The 22,654-nt window shown below is 36.3% G+C and overlaps 1 protein-coding gene across 7 annotated transcripts in view; it reads right to left on the reverse strand.

The window, feature by feature from the left end:
* The window catches only part of RIMS1 (regulating synaptic membrane exocytosis 1), a 481,216-nt gene that overhangs the window by 179,733 nt on the left and 278,829 nt on the right, over window positions 1–22,654 (reverse strand). For 5 of the 7 annotated variants that reach the window (XM_008568516.1, XM_008568513.1, XM_008568515.1 and 2 more), the window contains exon 1: window positions 22,213–22,391. In XM_008568516.1, coding sequence (XP_008566738.1) covers window positions 22,213–22,309 — 97 coding nt within the window. In that variant the 5' untranslated portion in view covers window positions 22,310–22,391. Of the gene's footprint in view, window positions 1–22,212 lie in introns of all 7 variants that reach the window. The other 2 variants (XM_008568517.1, XM_008568512.1) reach the window with 2 other exon arrangements.

Consider the following 22,654-nt stretch of genomic DNA (forward strand, 5'->3'; position numbering starts at 1 on the left):
GGCCCAGCAAGGATACTGAAGAGAACCAATAGGAGGAGGGTCAAAATATTCAACAACCAATTTTTCATTTCCCCTGATTGAAACTGCTACATACAGGTAGGCACAAGTCAACTGAATTAAAACACTTTAATACAATACAGGTCGCTACCATTGTGCCTAAGTTTGAGTTTTGTTTTTTTTTTATATTTCATTTTTTTTCTTATTAATCACCTGGTATGGGGTTATTTAAAATTATAAAATCATTGTGAATCCTAGTAATCTAATATTTATCCTCAATCCATCTCATGAATTTATATTAATTTAGTATAATTACCTTGAGTTCCTAAAGTGCCTCAATATAAATTTATCAAATGGTAACAAATTATATTTCTAACAGAAAATACTTGGTAAAGCAAGCAGGGTCCCTGAAATGGAATTCACAGCTTTCAAAATTACAGAAAGAAAATGGAGAATCAGTATTAGAAAAGGCTAATGTTGACCTTATTCTAAAATATCCTTTCATTCATTTCTGGGTACCACACATTTTGAGATCTCATGCACAGTAAGAGTTATCATTCACCGAAGCCACTGTCTATGTACAAGTAGGAAAAACAATCCTTCTATTTTCATTTTATCAATTCAGAAATTTATGTTAACAATATTTACTTCACTAAAACATTTCTACAACTCTGTCCATCTCAGCCACAAATATTCCTCTGGACTGTATACTTCACTGCCTCACACTCAGATGTGATTCCACAGACACTCCAAAGACCAGCAGACTGATTTCCCTTAGGAGGGAACACATAAAACCAAACATCAATTGCAATTTTGAGCTTGCTTCACATATACTATTTAACCTTATGGTATTGTGGTCCAAGCCCAGGCCTGTGTTTGTGGAAAAGTTTCAGCTTTCACAAGAACCCAGGACCCATTATTTTGAAAAAGTGACACTAATTTCCTATTTTTGAATTGAATTGATTTTCCACTAACGATGATTCAAACTTGTCATATATTTCTCATTCTTTGTATTAGCATAAGATGGTAAAGCTTGGAACACATAGATTAAAAAACAAAACCCATGCACAAGTAAGCAACTTGCTATTGTTTTTTTTCTTATTTTGACTTGCTATTCTTTAAATCTTTCTTGACTTGGCTATTACACAAGAATATAAAACATAAATATAATTAATCATCTTACAATATACAGGGCTACATTGTAAACCCTATACTCTCATTTTCAGAGAAACAGATTAAAGATAAAGTTGGTAACTGCAAACTTTTGCTCTGTCAAGAACATGGAACAAAATTACTACGCACCTGACACACAGAGAATGGGAATATTTAGACTAGAAAAATAGATACAAAGGGAACATTAAATATAGATTTGGGTACAACTGAAAAAGAAAAAAGATAAAACTGAAGCAGGATTACCATCCCCAAACTCATAGTTTGTCACTTACCAGCACCTGCTTGTCGGGCCTTGAATGTTCCCTCTTCAGAATCAATAGACTTCACTTCTTTCCACCCTTCTGAAGAAACAGGTATCCCAGGTGCACACATGACAGCAACCTTGCAAAGAAATCCAGCCTGGGAATTTTCAGCCTTGCTGTTTAAACCACTCTCTGCTGCTCAAGATTTTACCTAAGAAGAGTATGAAGTGCCTCCTCCATCACTCTGCTTATATCATTGAACGACAGGAGCAGCAAATGGAAATTGAAGGAAAACATTGGTGTGAGCAGAAGAAAGTCTCTTTGCATGATTGACTCAGGTCATTGCAAGCACTGTGCAGGTACCCAAAGGACTGCTTGGATAAAATACTGCACACAGCTTCGGTGGGCCTGGTGGTGTGGAGACTGGTAGCATTTACTGAGGAGAAGCATATTGGCATCTCTGTTGGGTTTTAACCAGATCCACAGGATTCAGGAAATAAGCTCTCTGCCAGATGACACTGTGCTCCTAGCCATTCCTTCTGTTTACTTATCGTCCAAATTACTCTAACTAGTGTCCTTTCTCCTGCTGTGAGCTTATTTGTGGAGAGGGCTAAATAAAGCATTTTTATGACAACAAAATGGCCATCAGCCCATAGGATGACTTCTTAAAACATAACTCTTGTGCTTTGGTTCAGTACTATTAAAACCAATTAAATGAGAGCATCTCCTATCATTACATCTTCGATTTGTGAAGAAAATCTTTCTTTTTGTTTATTCCTGAAGAAATACTTAAAATTAGGCTGTATTTATACCTATTATATATTCTTTATATAGCATTTTCCTCCTATTACATAAACATTTTAAAGCAGGTTCCCTCTTCCTATCACTGTATTTTCCTAGCAGAGGCAAATACTTTTTCATGTATATTGCTCTGGGAGCTTTTCCTACTATATGTGACATGGTACAACATTTCCAGAATATGAAGAGCTGTACCTTCTGATAGATAGGATGCATATTCCCACTTTATGGAAAAGAAGGAATTATATTTTTTCTCTACCATAACTGTAGTCTATTTCACTTAAACAAACAGGTACATGCACTCTTAATTTAAGCATGTTTTTCTGCAGGTAATTATTACTATTTTGAATTTTAATACAGAGAATGTTGTAAATAGAAAAAATAATGCAGTGGCCTTGCATCTGCATGCATTCCACACTTCCTAAAGCATATTCACATGCTTCAAAATAAATCTGAGAGGTAACCAAAATGGATAGCATTAACAAAAGAATCAACCTTTTGTAGAAACAGACATGGAATATATATCAAGACTTTCATGCTGGAAACTGAATTCCTCTGAATTCCTAAGTCACTAACCTAAGGCCTCTATTTCATCAAACTTTTATTTTCAAATTAAATTTCAGTACTAACATGACAGCCAGAAAGTACAGGTGAAATTTATTACAATCAAAAGCTTGTATTTTTAATGTTGAAATATTAATAACATACAATATTTTAGAAATTCATTCCTTCCTCCATAGCCCTAGTAATTACATATGCAAAATAAATCTAGTTTTCAAGTCATGAATCTCCTGCATATAAACTTTGAAATAATAATCAATACTGTATTGATTTCCTAAGCTCTATATACCACCAGCATATTAAGGAAAGCAGCACTGAAGTACTGTATAGCAAATATATATATATTATTTTCTAACTCTCCTTAAGTACTTTCAAAAGTTGAAAAACATCTCTACTCATCTATAGCTGACTCGCTTATGTAGTAGCCTCTGCTGTTCACAATCATATCTTATTTTTAAAAAAGTGTACTTCCATGTATATAAATATACCAAGAAATTTTAAATAATGAAGATGTCTAGATAATATACCCTTAATGGGATGTAGATCCAGCATCTGAATTTTTTATGGGTCTACAGAATGATGACTGCCCAGATGGAAATAACACATTGCTATTCTATTGACAGGCTGTATCTGCTTTGTGACCCCTACTGTATTGTATTAATGTTTTTTTTTTTTTTCCTTTTTTTTTGTCTTTTTTCGTGACCGGCAACGGATCGCAACCCTCAGTGTCGCGCCCGTACCGGACCGGGACCGGCAACGGGATCGCAACCCACGGTGTTGCTCCCACACCCTGCTCAGCCAGTGAGCGGCTGGTCTGTATATGGGATCCGAACCCTCGGCGGGAGTGCCGCCGCGCTTCCCAAGCAGCGCACTGTAGCAGTGCGCCACCGGGCCGGCCCTGTATTAATGTTTTGACACTTAAAAATCAAGAACAGGACAAACACTGGGCAGAAGAGGGTAAATATATTCTTTTTTAATCTGCACATGTATAAACCACAGATCCTTTTAGTGATACCAAGATTCTTAATCTTTACAAGCAGTAGTAGAACACAATATTTATGAAACGTTATGGCATAAAAACAAGTTCAGGTTCAAGGCACTTCCTCTGAGACGTTTTCACTGACTAAACCGAATGCACATGAAATCTTTTCATTGTTTTGCAACTTCCCTTTAGGTCTTCAAAGGAAAGTCCTACATCGAAATTCATTCTCTTATTCTTTGCAAATTTCACTGATCCCTGCATGCATGCATTCATAATTTCTTTCATCTAACCAAAATTCTGAACACTGACTATACGGTAAGCACTGGAGTAAAGAGAAGAAATATCTAAACCGGGTCTATGCCTATATGCTACCGGCTGAGTTCCTTCATGATACTATAGTATAGCTCTGCCTTGCCTTGACCTCAGAACACCAGTTTATGAAGATGTTGGATGGTTTAGAATAAAAGGATTCCTAACCATATATGTTCAAGACATACTGCATATTCTACTCTTTTCTAGAATAATCACAATGTACATTACAATTAAAGATGATGAGAAGTCCTGCATTAAGGGTATTTTTAGCCAAAGTTAGCATTGGCCGAACTTATTTGAGTATAAACACTTATTTTGGGCAATACTTACTAAACCTATTATTGCTTTGCAGAAATATTAGTTGGAGAAATTCTTCCATTATTCATACTGTTTATTCTGATTTGTTCAGATATCCTAAGGAACAAAAAGGGAGGAAAGTATTGGATTCCATTCTATAGATTCAGAGTTGATGTTCAGGACCTTGCTGTTCCTTTGGGTAGTTTCTATAATAACAGTCACTGTTCCATGGCCTGCTCTATAACTGGGATATCTGCAATTCTTCTGACACAAAGCATCAGCTCAGCTATCTCCTTCCTGACCCACATGGATATGCTTTTGTACCAAGGTCTTTCACTTATTAAATTCTACATAATTGTACTAAGGCAACTGATGTGAAAGTTTCTACGCTACAATAAAATAAATCAACATAAAACAAAAAAGAGCGGTCTAACTTACATATTCCAGGAAATTTTAATCGTATATATCGAGACACAATAAATCAATATTCATAATACAATTTTGTGAAGTAACAACAGCATGAAAGAAGGCAAGGTTAGTTCTGAAGACGTGAGGGTGAATACAATGTTAGGATTTGGGGAATTAATATATTTAGTCTAATTTTTTCCAGGATTGAGAGCTTCTTTCATACTTTCAATTTCCTGAGTCAAATAACTTACTTATCCTGTAACAGGAGTTAAGGTTTCCCAGAAGGGTGCTTTGGACACTAGAAGTAGCTCTGGCTATAAAATGTCCATGCTGGAAAAGTTTAAAAGGTAAAAAAGACTCAGAAGTATTTGATGCTATCAAGGAGGGGTTCTGGATCCCAAAGCACTATGAAATTCAAATGAACTTACAAGTGTGGGAATTATTGTTTGCAACATGTACTAAGGATACCATTTACAATATAAACGAATATAAGCACCCTATGAATGCACCTATTCTTTGTTTTATAGTGTGTTGGAGGACAAGCATGTTTAAAAGGGATCTTTAAGGGGAATTGGTCAGTATGACTTGTGTGGATCTGTGTTGCCTCCTAAGTTAGGAAGATCCAGGGACTCTGACCCAACCAGATGTGGAAATTGAGACAATACTGGGTACAGAACAAAGGGGGTGGGTACCAAAATGTCAGAGAGTGGCAGGATACGGCCCAGGGTCATGTAGGGAACATTTCAGGAAAGATATTTTTAGGAGATAATGGGAAAAGATGACTTGGGTATGAGATCAAGAAAGATAAGAGTGCTGTTTATTTTATAAATCTGACTCACATAAGACAAGTTGTCTTCAATTTATGCCTTTTGACTGATCCTACATTTTCCTGATAGAAGACCTAGAACAATTTGAAATTGAAAGCCTTTCATGGTGATAAGATATTTAAAGGATAATCAGAAGTTGACCATTTCAGCCTAAAGTTGGGCACAAATGCTTTAGCCATTACTATTACACTTTGTAAAAGATAGAAAACATGTCAGAAGAAAAAGGAATCCAATTGACAAAGTCAAAATATTGGTCCCCTGACCAGCATTTCTAAGCATTTGCCTGTTCTTTGTAATGTAAGTAATTGATTCCCCAGGTATGGGAAGAGTTTTGAGCTTAAGATAGATAGGAAAGGTATTATAGAATGAGGTATCACTGACTAAGGACAAAACATAATGTTAATTTCTTGGTTTGGGATTACACTACAATGTAGGCAATATAAATTTAGTCTACAAAATCCACCAAAGGAACAGTCAGAATGAGATTTCAATTTCTTACAAGAGACATTGTTTTTACACCCACGGTTCAGACAGAAACAAGGTTACTCATTCATCTGAACTGTGTGAAGTTTTATATTCATCCTCCTTTCATTATGGAGGAAGCATTGAGGGTCCTGGCCTTATACAAAGACATCAGTTCCAATTTCCCACCTCTTTGTGAGGGCAAAACTCTCATGGCCCTATGTGATTTAAAATTCCAAGCCCCTAGACCTTACAAGTCTTGATTCATCTAGAGGTTTTGCTGAAGTATCACCTCACATACTAATGGATCTGGTTTTTCTCATTTCAATTCTGGCACTTGGGGATTTCTCTTTCATGCAAACTCAGCTATGACTTTTTGCTGTTGTTATCTTTATCCATCATTTATAGGTTTTTGCAGTGGAATCTGGTTTTGTTTATTATTTCCTTAACTTAGGCAGTCACGTTATTGTAAACTGAAAGTAGTTTCAAATGTGTCCTGGTTAGCTTTTTCCCTTTGATATGCTGGCAGTTTTAATATGATTTGTAAATTGGAAAACCATTAAAGGAACATTCATTATTTATTTATCTTTACGGGACAATTCAAGTAATGCTATCTGGAATAATGGTGGTTTCATTTATGACCCTGTTGCACAAATACCTAGCTTTCTAGGTATTGTCATGGGCATGAACTATTGGTGCACTAAGAAAACAACAAATTAAAAAAGCTAAGTAGAAATGCTGGGCAAAATATGACAAGACTTCAAACAGCAAGTTATTAAAGAAAGCTTATAGTCAAGTAGAGGTTGAAGATTATTTACATAATGTACAAGCTAAGTAATTAAATGTTACACAGAAACCTGTGGTTTCACTTCATTATTTCTACACACGATTTTCCTTTTATATTTATTTTTATTCATTTGTTATCCTTTTAATTACACAAATCAGAACCAATAATTTCCTGGAATATAAGATTCAATAAGTTCTACTTCAAATAAGCTTTCCAACCAAACCACAAAAAAGGCCAGTACTTTTTCTGGTTTATACTACACCTTAAGCACCAGAGTTCTGCTGGTTTGTTTACTCCTCCCTCAATTAATTTTTTAAAATTTCTTCTTAAAAAATGATGTATGAGCTTCTGGTCAAGATATAAGTACACATGTATACTCCCTCCTCTACTCTAAGCACAATAAAATATTTATTTCAAAAAAACAGTCATACTACAAAGCATGAATAAGACAAATGTAGCACTGAAATCTAGAGAAAGGCAGCAGTGGCAGTGGCCCACTGAAAGGAAGACCAGTTGTAGTGGATTAAATTATGTCCCCCCCAAATTCCCTGAAGCTTGAATTGTGTCCCCCAGGTTTTATGTATTAGAAACTTAGCCCCCACTGTGACTGTTAAGAGGGTGGGAGATCCTGTTATGGTAATTGAAAGGTGGAGTCCTGAAGAGGTGATTGGAGTGTAGGACCATGCAGTAGTGAATGGATTAAAAATGGTGGTCAGGGGTACGGTTCTGAGGGAATTAAATGAAGAGGAGAGTCTGCCTTTTGCTCTCTCTGCTTCCACCATCTTGAAATGTGAGAACCCTGAGTCACTGTCACCACCACCAGATGAACTTTGGACTTCCCAGCCTCAGAAACTTTAAGCAATAAATTTTGGTTTTCCTTGTAAAATACCCGGTTCCATGTATTTTGTTATAAGCAACACAAACAGACTAAAACACCAGGTCTGGATAGAAGCAGCTGGAGCTGCAACACCCTGTCCTGCTGGGAGAGATGAAGTCAGTCTCTACCTAAAGTGCCTCCAGTTAACTAGGCTGAAAGCAACTCTAGTCAGTCTCTCAACAAAGCAGCTTGAAAAGTGCTGCACCCCTGTGACTTAGGGACAAAATATAGGAAACTGTGGAGGATAAAAAGGCTATACTATATAGCCACATAGAATATCATTCAGAAATAATGATAAACTAAAGGCATTTTACTACCCTTAGACTCTCACTAAAAGAATTAATAAAGGATATGCCTTAACAAGAAGAAAAATGAAACAGGAAAGGAAAATGAGATTTAAGAAGTAATGCTGAACAATGAAATAGGTAAAACATGTTAAACATGTTAGTAAATCTAAATAAGTATTAACTATAAAAGTAATAATATTATTAACGTCTACATTATTAACAGGAACATTTAAAAACAAGCTGAACCTAAAATTCTAGGTAACAATACATAGAGGATAGAATGGAAGACAGTACTTTTTTTTTTTTTGTCCTTTTTGAGACCGGCCACACTGTGCTCAGCCAGTGAGCGCACTGGTCATCCCTATGTAGGATCCGAGATCCGAACCCGCGGTGGGAGCGCTGCTGCGCTCCCAGCGCCGCACTCTCCCGAGTGCGCCATGGGCTCGGCCCGGAAGACAGTAAATTTTACAGGAAAGTCTTCTTTCATAGAAATAATGATTTAATTTTAGATTTTGCTAAAACACTGTAGATTTAAGTATTGTAACGAAAAGTTAAGGTTTGTATTAAAAGACAGAAAAAGAATGTATAATGCCCATATCTCTATAAAAGAAATGAAAAGGCACAGAAAACAACTTGATGGATTTATTAGAAGGCATGAAAGGAGAAAAAGCAAAGTCAAGAAATAAATTGGTAAATAGAAAACCTGAATTAAGTGATTACAAGAGAATATGTTCATGGTAGGCCTTTAAAAATACAAAGAAGATAAAAGAAAAACTGACGAATCCATGTTATCTTACCATCCAAATATAAGTATACACAACACTTTGATATATATCCTACCAGTTCCTTCTCTATTCACATATGTATTTTTCAAAAACATACCATATAGTATACATACACGCAGCAATGCCTTTTTCTCAACTATCATAAATATGTTTTGTCATTAAATATAAGAATACAGAACAGGATTTTTATGGCTATACAGTATTCCTTCAATCAGTGTCTTTTAGCCAGGATCCTATTGTTGGAAAGTAAGCCAGCTTTTTTACATTATAAACACTACTATAACAAGAAATATGTACCCATATTGTATTAGTCCACTTCTGTTGCTTATAACAAAATACATGGAACTCGATAATTTGTAAAGAAAAAGAAATTTACTGCTTACAGTTTCTGAGGCTGGGAAGTCCGAAGTCCAGGGAACACAGGTGATGAAGGTCTTGGTAGTAGTGACAGTGATGACAGGGTATCACACTGCAAAAATGGTGGAGGAGAGAAAGCAGAGACAGACTCTCCTCTCTTCTTTTAAAGTCCTCAGAATCATGCCCCTGACCACCATTTTTAATCCATTCACTATGGCATGGTCCTACAATTTAATCACCTCTTCAAGGCTCCACCTTCCAATTACCATAATAGGATTTCCCACTGTCTTAACAGTTATAGTGGGGGCCAAGTTTATAATACATAAAACTCTGGGGACACAATTCAAGCTTGAGTTTTGGGGGAACATAATTCAATTCATAATACACATATCTAGCATAAAGTATTTCTTCTGCAAAAACACTCTGAGATGTAATCACATTTATAAACTAAACACAAACAAGATAGTCAGAGGTGAGGATACTAGCTATTAAATAAATTTGACACTTTACTAATTATTTGGGCTACAAACAAGTTCTTACTTTGTTTCAATTCCTAACATCAGGCTTGATTAAGTTTCAGCAATTCTCATCACTATTCTAGCTCCCCAATTCATTGTGAACTACAAGGTCATTGATTCCTAATTTAACTCAAGGTTTCCCAAAGGTCCTTAATCTCTAACCTAACTCATGGTTTCCCAAAGAAATGGTTCTCTCCGCAGCCCCTAAACCTAATTGACAGTTACTATTATTTAGGGGAATTATGTCAACTAAATTTTCAGCTTCTTTCTGATCACTCAGCTACCAGTCAGTTCTCCCTAAATGGCTTTGTTTTTTACTATTATTGGTGTCACTGATTTTGCCTGCTTTCTTTCTTAAATCTAATGGCAAATCTCTCCTGTAATTCATGCTGTAGCTTCTTCTGCAGATAATTATTATTTTTTCTTTTTTTATTAAATATGCTCTAAGTTAATATCTACTGGTAAGAATATTATGGTTCCCTCTTTACAGTTCAAAGAATGTATTAATGTCCAAATTACTAAAAGAAACAGAATTCTGAGAACAGAGAAATAGGCTATAATTACAAAAGAAACAAAGTAAATAACTTTTTGTCATCCAGTGAAGAGGTATTTATTAACTGAAGCACTTTTTTCCAAATGTGTGGCCATTAAATCAACAAACTTAAGGGTTGTACCAAGAGTTAGAAGACAGTAAAAATTACTCTTCTTCAAACTCAATTATCATCAATAATACTTTTGTATATATCTTTTTTCCCTATTCAAGTATATAATTTTAGTTTTTTACTTTTATATTACTGCTACAAATTGAAAGAAAACATTCAACAGTGTAAAACTTAATCCAACAACTATATTTCTATATATTTAACTGTAAACTATCACTTTAGTAAGTATAAAACAGGATATAAATGTAGAAACACAACTTCTCTACTTAAGCTTACAATCAATTTCCCTTAGGCAAAGACAAAAACATGGAAACATCAAAAATAAAATTAGATAGTCTAAGAGAACAATTGAGGAGGAAGAGAAATTTGGCCTTAGTTTTAAATCATGGCTAGAGATGGAAGGCACTTAAAAAAGGCAGAACACTGTCAAATAGTGGAGACAGAAAAGTGTATGGTAAGTAAAGGAGTGGTAAAAATAGTAATCAGTCAGGAAGAACAGATAAGGTGAGTTTGTGATGAAAAGTTGAAGCTACACTGTGAAGACTGAGGTTTTTGGACTTCCTTCTGTATGAAATAATGACCCAATCTGTAGGAATTTTACCACCAAGTCAAACGGAATGATAAAGTACTAGGACAGTAGCAATGACTTCATTTGTGTATGTATGTGTGTGTATATATATATATAAAATCCTCTAGACTCTGAAAAGTACTTTCTCATTTATTTTCTCAAAGTAGTTATAACTTTCAGTTTCTGTTCCAAATACATGTAAAGTCACTCTTCTGTTCCTCAATTCTTACCTCATTTGGGGGCTCCCAAGCACTACAAGGCTATCCTGGGCAGAATTCACATCTCCTAGTCAGTCAGAAAATAAATTCAAAATACCTGGATTGAAGTTATAAAATACACCTGGATACATACAACACTTTATTTTATCCCCCAAAGGTAAACTGAGTCATTTTGGTTACTTTTTCCAATCAAACGCATTCTCAAATAAATATGCAACTTTTTTATGGAAAGCTCACATTATGATACAAAATTAAAATTTTCATGGAAGAAACAGCACTTCATAATTTATGAAGGGTCAGGTTTGAGATTTGGAAACATCCTTGAAGACTGGAATTACCAGCAGAAATCCTAAAACAAACAAACAAACAACAACAACAAAAAAAACAGTAACAATAGGTTGACCCCAACCCAGAACAATAATCGGAATCTCTGGGCTTGGGCCTAAACATTGCTATCTTTTTCAAAAAGCTCCTTATGTGATTATAATGTAGACTGAACTCATCTTATAGTTCTCACTTTAGTTATACATTAAAATAAATTGGAGCACTGTTCCACATTGACTAAATCATAATTGCTTTTGGTGCTGACCTGACACTTAATTTTTAAAAGGGGATTTTAAAGTGCATCCAAAGATGAGGATCACTCATCTAATCCAACCTTCTCATTCTGTTGCCCAAGGTAACCCAATTATTGACAGAACTAGAATTAAAACTTGTTCCCTTGACCTGTAATCCCCAAACTCTTTTCCTCCGACAGGTTTGCAAGCTTACTGATCCCTGAATACAGTGTGGATCCCCCATCTCTCACTGGTCACGCCAATTTCCCTAACTAAAATGATACTCCGGTTCTTCCTATCCAAATTCTACCCAAGTTCCAACATGAAACCTTGGCACTCCAGCTTCCTTCCTAGTTCCTGTAATATGTATTCTCTATATGTACTATTAATTTCTATTCTCATAGAAATAATTCTTGCTAAGCACTTGCTGTGTATCAGGTATAAGACACACAGAGCCATATATACATTATCTCATTTAATCTTTACAGCTACTCCATGGGGTAAGTACAATCATTATTTCCAGTTTCTAAAAAGATGGAAATTGATGGAACATCAAGGTGTTTAGTCTCTGGCTATTCCTAAAACAATTTGTGTCCTCATGGTCTTGGATATCAAATTCTCTTCATAAAATAACTACTCGATAAGATTTTTGATGATCCTGTGTTCTTCACAGATGAATAACAATGAAGAGAAGCGTCAAACATAAGTACAAAGGTACTTCAAAATATTCATGGAATAAGAGAATTGAAAGATAGTATGAATCTTTCCATGAACGTTTTGAAGTACCGTCGTATTTATCATGTTGTATACAAACGATGTACAGGCCTTGGTGTCACCTTCCTCCTAGGACTACTACTGTGATGGGTTGAATTGTTTCCCCCTCTGAACTCACTTGTTGTCCTAATCCACAGTACCTCACAAGGTAACTGTCTTTGGAGATAAGACCTTTAAAGAGGCAATTATATTAAAATGAGGACATTAGGGAGGCCCCTAATACTGGTGTCTTCATAAGAAGAGGAAATTTGGACACAGATATTCATTGAGAGATCATCTGAAGACACAGGGAGAGAGGCCTGGAACAGATCCTTTATTAGCCAGGGAGAGAGGCGTGGAACAGACCCTTCCCTCACGTCCCTCAGAAGGAACCAACCCTGCCAACACCTTCATCTTAGACTTCTAGTCTCCAGAACTATGAGAAAATAAATTTCTATGGTTTAGACCACCCAGTTTGCAGTACCCAGTTACAGAAGCCCTAGGAAATTAATACAATTATTATATCATCTGGTACTTGCAGCCTGAGAAGAGTTTAATGGAAATAAATTAGATATGTCCTTTGGGATTGAACAGGTGCTTTTAAAGAAAACCCAACCAAAGAAGTTCAGCTCAACATAGAACAAAACATGGAAAGAAGATGGCTACAAGCATAAGTATTAAATACAGAAGGGCAGTAAGAATCAGTGACACCCCACAATGAAGAAGAATGATATGGAAGGCAATATCTGATTTCCAACATGGTAGCTGGCATCAGTGAAGTCAGTGTCCAGGGATCCAGCTTCTAGCTCCTGGACAGGAATTAGTGAGGGCAATCAAAGCTTTAGTTCTGGAAGAACTTTGGCAACAGAACAGGACTCAGTCACAAGGATCCAGGGATGTAGATCTCATAACCAGAACTAGGCACAAATCTGGGTCCTGGTCTCAGGAATACATTAGAAGCTAGGTTGCTCGGTTGGGCCCAGACCACAGACAGAACAAGTAGCAGGATTGACAAAATGCTAGTCCTCAGAGGGTTTGGCTGGAGCTGGGGACAAAGTGAATTCCAAGCTCTCCCAGCTGCAAAGAGAAAAGGACTTCAAGGGCAGGAAATCAGATAGATCTTAACATCCATCATGTTTCTTTCTCTGTTCACTACTATATGAAAGGAGAGATTTTTGTTTGCTTCTGAAGTCTTTCCCAGGTCTGAGATTCTGTTATTCTATTAAACTGAACCAAAAGTAAGGACAACCTTTTCATTTATTGGATAAAATAGGTCAAAAACTCTGCAGTATGATTCTGCATTTTAAAAGGATACTGAAGAACAACTCACTGAGATAAAATAGGTGATATAGAAATCTTCAATATCAAATCATTTTCTAAATTAACTTTGAAGCATATATATTTCCCCTTAAAATGACCTTTAGTTACTCATCTTTTAATACACTCTATACTAAAACTATAAGCATATATTACATGTAAAATTCATGTAATTATTTTTGAAAATGTAGCCAAGATGTTAATTTAGATTTTCCTATTTTAAGAATAGAAATTTCTTTTAGTTGCAACTAAATGACTAATATTTTAAGCTATGAACTAATCTGGAAGAAATATTATTGGGTATAATCATGTTAGATTTACAGACTTAATTTCCTTCCTTTTATAGAACTTCTGCTTAGTCATAACTCTTATTTTAGAATCAAGGAGATTTTTCAGTCATTTATGTATTATGCAGAAATTGAAACTAGAAATTCAGCCTCTCACCGTAATGATTTCCAACTTTTTCTTAACACATATTCTTAGAAATTTAGAAATCATCTTCTTACCTTTGACCATACACTCACACATACACACAGCTTTACTTGGGTTCTCTCAATCTCTTCCCCAGATTTAAATTGTACATATGATTAAAATGGCTAATGTCCATTCCATAGCTACTGAAAGAAGAAATTAGTTCTCAGATTTTACTTTCTCTCTCTAAGGCATTTACACTGAAGCATCTAACACCCCAAAGCACGTGTCTCTCTTTTAGTAGTTGAGAGGGAGAATTAAATTTATCTTTCCCTCAACAATGTCAGATAGTAGTCTCTCTTCTCTTTTACGCCTATTCTCATTCCTGTCCTTTGTAATACCAAGGAAAATAAGGCCAGGTAAAACTGTTGGGTATTACTAAGAAATGTCAACCTGCCCAGCTGTCTAATGCTGTCTTAAAGCAATCTCTTCCCTCTGCTTAAATTAACAGGGCAAATTAAAGAAGAGACTAGAGAAAGTATTTGGTTGAAGGTTAAGAAGTGAAGGAAGAGGTTTCCAGAAGTGTGTTCATAAGCCTGTGTGGAAAGAAGCTAAAGGAGAAGCACATAAAAGGGAAAAGCACAAAAGAAATGAGGTGGGCTCTTTTAAAAGAGCTACTTACTAAGCACAGGAACTTATTCTAATCAGTAAGTGCCTGTCATATAGCAGTGATTCAATAGAAGATTAAGGCATAAAGACTAATAAAAGAGAGATTAATGTAAAAAGAGAAGCCAATGCTGTTACAGTTGCATGTGGACCCATTGCTGTCTTGAGGTTCTGATAAAATGCCAGTTATGGGAGGTCCCAGAAGATACCAAAATTGGTTACTTGCAATTAATAAAAGGACATCAAATAGAATTTTTTTGTGTTTTCCTATTTTAATGGATATCAAAATAATGCGTGCATATGGTAAAGATTAAAATAAATTTCCCCTCACGTCCCTTCTGCCACACAATCAAGTCCACTTCCTAACCTTGTTTTTAAATGTTTATTTTCTTAGTTCTAATGGTAAATACTCTAATTTTTAAATAATTTGCCTCTATATGTTGACTGCTTTATTTATCTATTGGATTCTAATTTTAAGATGTTATCTACAGTTAAAAACTGGTTAAAGAGGAGAAATTAGCTCCCTTTACATTGTTCTGCTTTCAAAAGCCAATCGCTTTTTAAAAATTATTGGTTATGAATATTCATGAGATACAAAGCTGATTGTCACCCCTCATGCCCATGATGTGAGGGCCAGATTCATACTGTCAGCATACCCATTATTTCTATTTATACAATTCTATATTTAAATACACTTAGTTGTCTATTTCTCATTCTAAAATTTGAACAGGATCTTTCAACTCGGACGTTTTAGATGAGAGTCTTGATGTGCTTACCTATCACTCCACTTCTCCCCTCTCTAAAGCCCTTCAGCTCCCATAAACTATCAGTTTTAACTTTATTTTGACATGGACACAATATTTATATTCAATTTGTAAACATATATGAATATTTAATGTAACAGGGGTTATTCTAAAATTGAAAACCAGTAAGCAGCCTCTACAACATTATCACATGAAAATGTTACAGAACCAAGTAAAAACCAATAATGCGCAAGGGTTAAATTTCCTCTTCTACAGATGCTCTATCAGAGTTCCTGTTCACTCAGGGAAAATGCACCCGAGTGAATTTTTCAATGGGCTGTATCAGTTGTTGAAAACCATTTTATGTTTTTGTTTGTTTCATATTTGGGCCATGATTTTCTTCAACAGTTTAATTTTTTCTCAATTTTTAATTGTTCCTTTTTATTACTGAAAGAAGACACAACTTTACTAAGTCAACAATGTCCGGTAACTCATTAGTCATAGGATATTTCTTGGAATCCATGACATTCTTCCCGATAAAAATATTATTTTTGGTGCCTCCTAGAAATGATCTCCAGTTTTAATTTGGACAGACTGCTTTCTGCACACAATGTCATTCAGGGATTTCTTTGCATTCAATTCCTGGGTTAGCTCCACTATTTCTTATTTCTTATTTGTCCCTTCTTGATTATTATTCCCAGTTTTCTTGAATGCATATATCCTTAAATAACTTTCTCAGAAGGAGATTGAAAAGTAGGTTTTCTGAGAACTTGAAGTTGACTGATGGTTTTGTTGTGTATGGAATTGTAGTTTCAAAATGATTTTTCTCAGAATTTTGAAGGCATTGATAAATGAGAAGTGTAAAGGCAGCTCAACTCTTATTTTTTGTATGTGACATGGTTTATTTTTTAACCTCCAAAAGCTTATGGATTTTCCCCTTTTTCCTTGGCATCTTTAATGACATTAAGTTTCCTCTTCTGTTTCACAATTATGATCTCTATACTCATTCTCTGAGCATCCCCAGGGTTGTGTGGGCTTCCTTATGGGTCAGTTTCACGTTTGCCTCTTTCTGGACCCAAAGGAGTTCATAGGCTTTACATCAGCTTTTACTTTAAGGTTGCAGATCAGATTATTTTACTTTCTGCCTAGGAGAGTTGTCTGGATACCTGCAGGAAAGTCTATGATCTTGAGTACAGCCCAATAGTTTTGTATTTTGTCCAATTACCTCTGTCCAAGAGTTTCAATACTATGGGTCTTGGTACCCAGAGCTTTCCTTTTTTTGTGAGCTAGGTTATTAACTCTAATATGTCAAAAAATATTTTAGACAGAATATCTGTGTGTTTTGGGGGAAGAAGTTGCTGTGGGGAGAGGGATCAGGCATTTCAGGATGTACTGAATTTGGGCGAGCTGTGTAGCATTTCAATATTTTTTAAGCATTATTTCACTCTTGAATTATCTGTTATTTCCAAGGTCAATGTGTCTTGTTTTATCTTGGTCTTCTATAGTTCGTTCTGCTGGTGTCCTTCATATCTAGTGGACTTTGTTGTTCACTCACATTTAAGACTGAGCTCTGGGTAAATTGTGTGTAGCTGGTGAGAATTCCCATGTAGATATTTTTAACTAGGCTGCTCTAGTGGACACTAAGTTTGTCTCTGACATTTGTGAATTAACGGAGTGTGTGAGCTGATAGACTTCACTTTACGATGAATAAGGTGTGTAGCTCAACCTCAGGATGGTAAGAGTAGGAGTCTCATAATGGAGAAGCACCTACTCCAGTATCTCTCATTTTCACTCAAGTAGTTCATTGAATTTCTTCTTGATTTTTACCTGGAAATTAAATGTTGGGCCTTCATTGTGTGTAAAAGTATAAAAAGGAGGAGGGGATGGTAAGAAGAGTGAAGAAGAAAGTGTGTTACAGTCGTTCTGTCAACAAATACTAAATGAATCTGTCAACTGGAAGCTCCCTTTCTCACTTCCAGCTCCACTGAATCTGATGTCTCTGAGCAAGATGCATGATGGCAGATAGCCTTGCCCTCTACCATCACACCCTCTTGCCTACTTGGCAAGCTCTTATGTCCAAAAGCAGGCTACTCTCCTCTTACCATCTTCTATAAATAACCCATCTGCTCATAGTTTACCTCCTTTTCTCCTTACTTTTATGAGTATTGTATTGGGGTCTCACAGAGCAAGAAAAACATGCTTAGATTTGACTGTCATTTGAAAAGAAAGCCTTTCAAGTTAGAACTGTTTTAAGGTTACAGTTTTTTACATGTCTGTAGCCAAATTCTTAGCACAGAGCCTGATTTTATCTTGGGGCATTCTGTCTCTGTGTAAAGTCTTAAGTTAGAGTTCTCTGGTTAGCCAACTGAAAATGTCAAGAAGGCAAAAACCATGTCTGCCTCTTTTTCTATCCATCTATGTAACTATCATCTATGTATCTATATGTCTATCTATGTAAATGTGTATATTTCTTTGATCACTGTACCTTGAGAACCTAGCAGAGTGTACCTGCAATGTAGAAGGTTACTTCAGGAACTTATCAAACAAATTAATACATAAATAAATGAACGCTGGCCAAATTTTTGAACTGCAAACTCTCTTAAGGTTATAAGAAAAAACACTAGGCTTATCAAAAGGATATAAAATGAATTTTCTGCTCTCAAGAAAGAAAAGTAAGTCAACTGGTTAGAATTGTAAGTACTGTGTGAGCAGTAGTCATTGTACTGCTGGATCCCAGAGGATGTTTCCAATACTTTTAGTTTAGGAACTAAAGAATTATATAAAGCATTGCACGAATAAGTTACATTTAACGAACTTATTACCCAATTTTTGCAAGGGTTCCCAAATCTTCTTCCTGATTCCCCAATGATTAAGTTGTCAGGTACCCAAACTTAACTGTCAATTGTTCATATTGCCCACAACCTACCCCTGGTCCCCTGATACTGTCTTTCACTTTAGGGGGAAAATTCTCACCTATCATTCAGGGTCCTCAGTCTTACTTTTCAACTACACATTGGTTAATTCCCTTATTTATACTTTCTTAGACTAATCCAGATACTACATGTCCTAAAAGGACTGCTAAACAATGCCAGCAGTAACACTTACAAACCAACCAGTTAGCCCTTGTTACACAGGTTGACCTCTGAAACCATTCACAAAGTGCTTTAAAAGTTCAATGGCATAAGTGATGTGGGTGGTATTTCCTCAGTTTACTCAAAGTTAAGAAGAGAACAGAAGGAAGGAAACCTGCTATCCACTGCCAGGCTGTTGTTCTTCCAACCTCTTCTGGCTTAGGACCTAGACATTAATCTCCTTATAAATATAAATGGCTTACTCCTTTGGATCAAGTCAGCAATGTTTCTGTTTCTTTCCAGAACTGGCATCATTTGCTTCTCTCTTCCACATTGGCATCATCTTAGTGTCTTTCTTTACTCCTGGGCCTCTTCACTCAATCCCTTAGAGGAACAAATCTTCACTAGACCTACCCCCAATGGATTATACTATACATTTCCTTTAAATTCAACTGTTATCTCATAAGCAAGATTTAGTTCACTGTTTTCTGCTATTTTTCTGTACAAAGAGATTTATATTAGTTAATATTTATAAGCTAAGAGATACCCAGTTTTTCCCATTTGGCAATAGCAATACAAACAGTATTCACTTTCAGAACATGTAGTCCTTGACCTAAATTTTCAGATAAACCCACTAGATAGAGATCACTGTTAATCTCTGAGTGTGTGTGTGTGTGTGTGTGTGTAAATGTAATTAAACTATATGTAAAGGAGTATATTAAGTAGAAAGGCTATGTTGTCTTTCAGATGCCATTTTGCCCAGGTTATCATTTTTCTGTGTTGGAATAGTTTGAGGCATTTATTAAACTGTATTTTATTGTACAATTACTCTTTACTGTTTTCTTCTCCCAACGGAACGCAAGATGCATAAGGAAAGGGAGCACATTTATCTTGTTTTAACCTCAGTACATCCACAGAAAGAGCTAAATACATATTCGCTAATAAATATAAGAACCAACTCAGCATAAGAGCAAAATAAAAATAATAATATCAATGACAAGAATTGTACACATATATTAAGTAGGTACCTTATGCCAGGTAACTAAATGTTTAATTTATATGAGTGTGTAACCAATAAATTGAACAAGCAAATGCCTGTGATATAATAAAAACGCAACTTTAATTTTTGTCTCCCACTGCCCCTTTAAATTTTATTCCATGGTAATAATCTTCCCTTGACCCTGAAACTCACAATATGGCATTCATTCTCTTTTAAGAAATCTCTTTGCATATCATCCTTTCCGGTCTCACCTCGTTAGGGCCTATATGATATAAATTGATGCAGGTGATTATCTCCCTACTCATTACAATATTAGAAATCTATGCTATAGACACCACTTGCAAAATAAGACAGGAAGAATACTATTTAGCACCCTATTATAAAACGCTCAACAATTTTATGAGGTAGATACCCTTATCTCCATTGTGCCAATAAGAAAATGGAGACTTATGGAGGTTAAGTAACTTTTGCAGTGTCACAGGATACTGCAGATTATCATGGCTGGTTCCCAAGATCACTCTTAGTAGGCAATGGTGGGGTTTGGTAATAAAGTTTTTAATAGCTATTACAGATGATGGCATTTCTAATTAAGTTTGAAACAGAAAATTGTCTATGCCACATTAATAAAAGCAATGTTCTTTATATTAATGTTACATTTTGTAAACATTGAGTTGGAATTGGTTAAAATATAAGAGGACAACTAGTTTGACCAGAGTATATTCAAGAAATTGGTTTGAGAATAAGGTTAATTTTAAGAGAAGACAGGATTGTCTGTATCAGATAAATACATATATGATGTCTCTGTGTTCCCAGATAAAGATATTTAACACAAACTTCAGAGATGTATACATCCCAAGTGGTCACCAAAGTCTCCAGAATGATAAATTCCCAAGGAGGGGAGACAGAGTGCAAAGACAATAAACTCCTCACATCACATCAGCTCCATCCTCTAATAACCCATGCTACTAATAAGGTTTTCTTTCATTATCTGGTACTACTATAAATAATTTTGGAATTCCATTTTGTCTGATTCCATGCCTATTGTGATTTATAAGACATATTCAGTAAGACCTTATGTAGAGCCTTTTCTATAAGGAATGGGAAAATATAAATAACCATTCCCATCAAAAGTTATATGCACACCAATTAAGCACATCTTTTTACATTTTTACTTAACACTTACTTTATTACTTCAGGGGAAAACAAATATGTCCAGAAAACAATATTGAGGCATGAAAGGCAGTGAAGAGAGTCTACTCATCATCTGACCTTTTAAAAGCCCACCAAAGAAGTCATCAGAAGGTGAGCTGAAAGAATCAAACTATTCCATACACATATACATTCCAAAGACACCTATTTCAAGTTGGGTTGCAGTAATAACAAAAACAGAATGATCTTTCTTAATTGTTCCTATATCTATAGTAAGGCATTCTCTGGGCATACATGTATGGGGGGGGGGCACATGTGAATGCAGTTTGGAGATAGAAGATAAGGAGGCAAAGGGATTTTTAAATAAAATTTGTAATATTTAGTATATAATTTAGTAATTATAAAGCAAGCCAAAAAAAAACTGTAAAAATAGCCCCCCAAAATACAAATTTCATTAAGAAACACCCAAGGACCCCAACACTACCACAAGGATGATGATCACCAGCATCAAATTTAGAACTGTGGCCAGATTAAATCCGAATGAATAGCAGCAAAATGAAGAGAATCTTCAAAATAAGCATGTAATTTTAATATTAAATTGGAGTATTTTTCTAGACCAGCACTATCTAATAGAATCTTTTGTGATGATTGATCCTGAGCACTCAAAATGTGGCTAATGCAATTGAATAACTGGCTTTTTAAGTTTATTTTTTTAATTAATTTAAATTTAAGTAGCTACATGTAGCTATGTTATTATTTATTGTACTGTGGAGATTTACAGAGAAAAAGTCAGCCTATCACCTAATGTTCAAAAACTTTTGGAATGTGAACTTCACACCCCAAACTTACTACCCAAAATACAATATATAACACCTAGTGTGACATAATATTTGTGAAGTATTTTCTTCCGAAGTTGTTCGAAATTTGAAAAATGCTACCTTTGTGACTGTAATATTACATCACTGAAGTTTTTTGTGTTATTTTGTTTGTTTTTAATGTACATTTTCCCTTAATAGGCACAATTTTCATTTTCTAGAAAAGACGCTATTTTCCCCAAATAAATCCACCCCAAAATAATAACTTAAAACATTAAGACTGCATTTACCAGAATGACAGGAATCAAAATCTCTAAGAACTCTTCCAACCCAAATTAGGAGCTTGTGGTTATGTTTTCAAATCCCACAAATACACACACACACACACACACACACACACACACACACACACACACACACACACCTAAAACCTTCCACAGGCTGCAACGCTGTCTGTGAGCCTTCCAAGCCTCACCTTTAACCTGGAAAACACGCCCCTCCGTGTCCAGCACACACGCACCCCCGAGCCAGACACACACCCCTGCACACCGGGCGGCCACGCGCGCTAATGCCGGCAAAGGTCCCAGCGCGCGGCCGGCACCGCCCCCTTACCTTTCTCGCTGACGCTTTCGCTCTCGAGCTCCACGTCCTCGCAGCTGGTGTACTCGGGCGTCGACACGCCCTCCTCCTCCGAGCTGCTCACCGACATCTGCCGCTTCTTGCCGCCCCTCTTGGACCGGTGCGGCTTGGGCGGAGACGGCCGCACTGACTCGGACTGGTCGGAGCTCAGAGAGTCGTTCCGCAGCATGGTCTCTACCTTCTCGCGCTTGGCCTTCCGCATGAGGACGGCCGAGCTGGGGTCCAGGCGGCTCTGCTTCCTGAGGGGCTCCTGGGCTTTGAGCTCCGGGGCTTCTGCGGGGACCGGCCCATGCCTGGGCGCCGGCGGGCTGTGGTTCGTTAGCGGCTTGGCGCCCGGCGGCCTGGCCTCCGCAGTCCTCTCGGCCGAGTAGGCCCGCGGCGAGTCCGGCGGCGAGGCCCTGGCGGCGGCCGGCGC

Source organism: Galeopterus variegatus, unplaced genomic scaffold (assembly GCF_000696425.1).
Source record: "Galeopterus variegatus unplaced genomic scaffold, G_variegatus-3.0.2 Scaffold419, whole genome shotgun sequence".
Classification (NCBI taxonomy): Eukaryota; Metazoa; Chordata; class Mammalia; order Dermoptera; family Cynocephalidae; genus Galeopterus; species Galeopterus variegatus.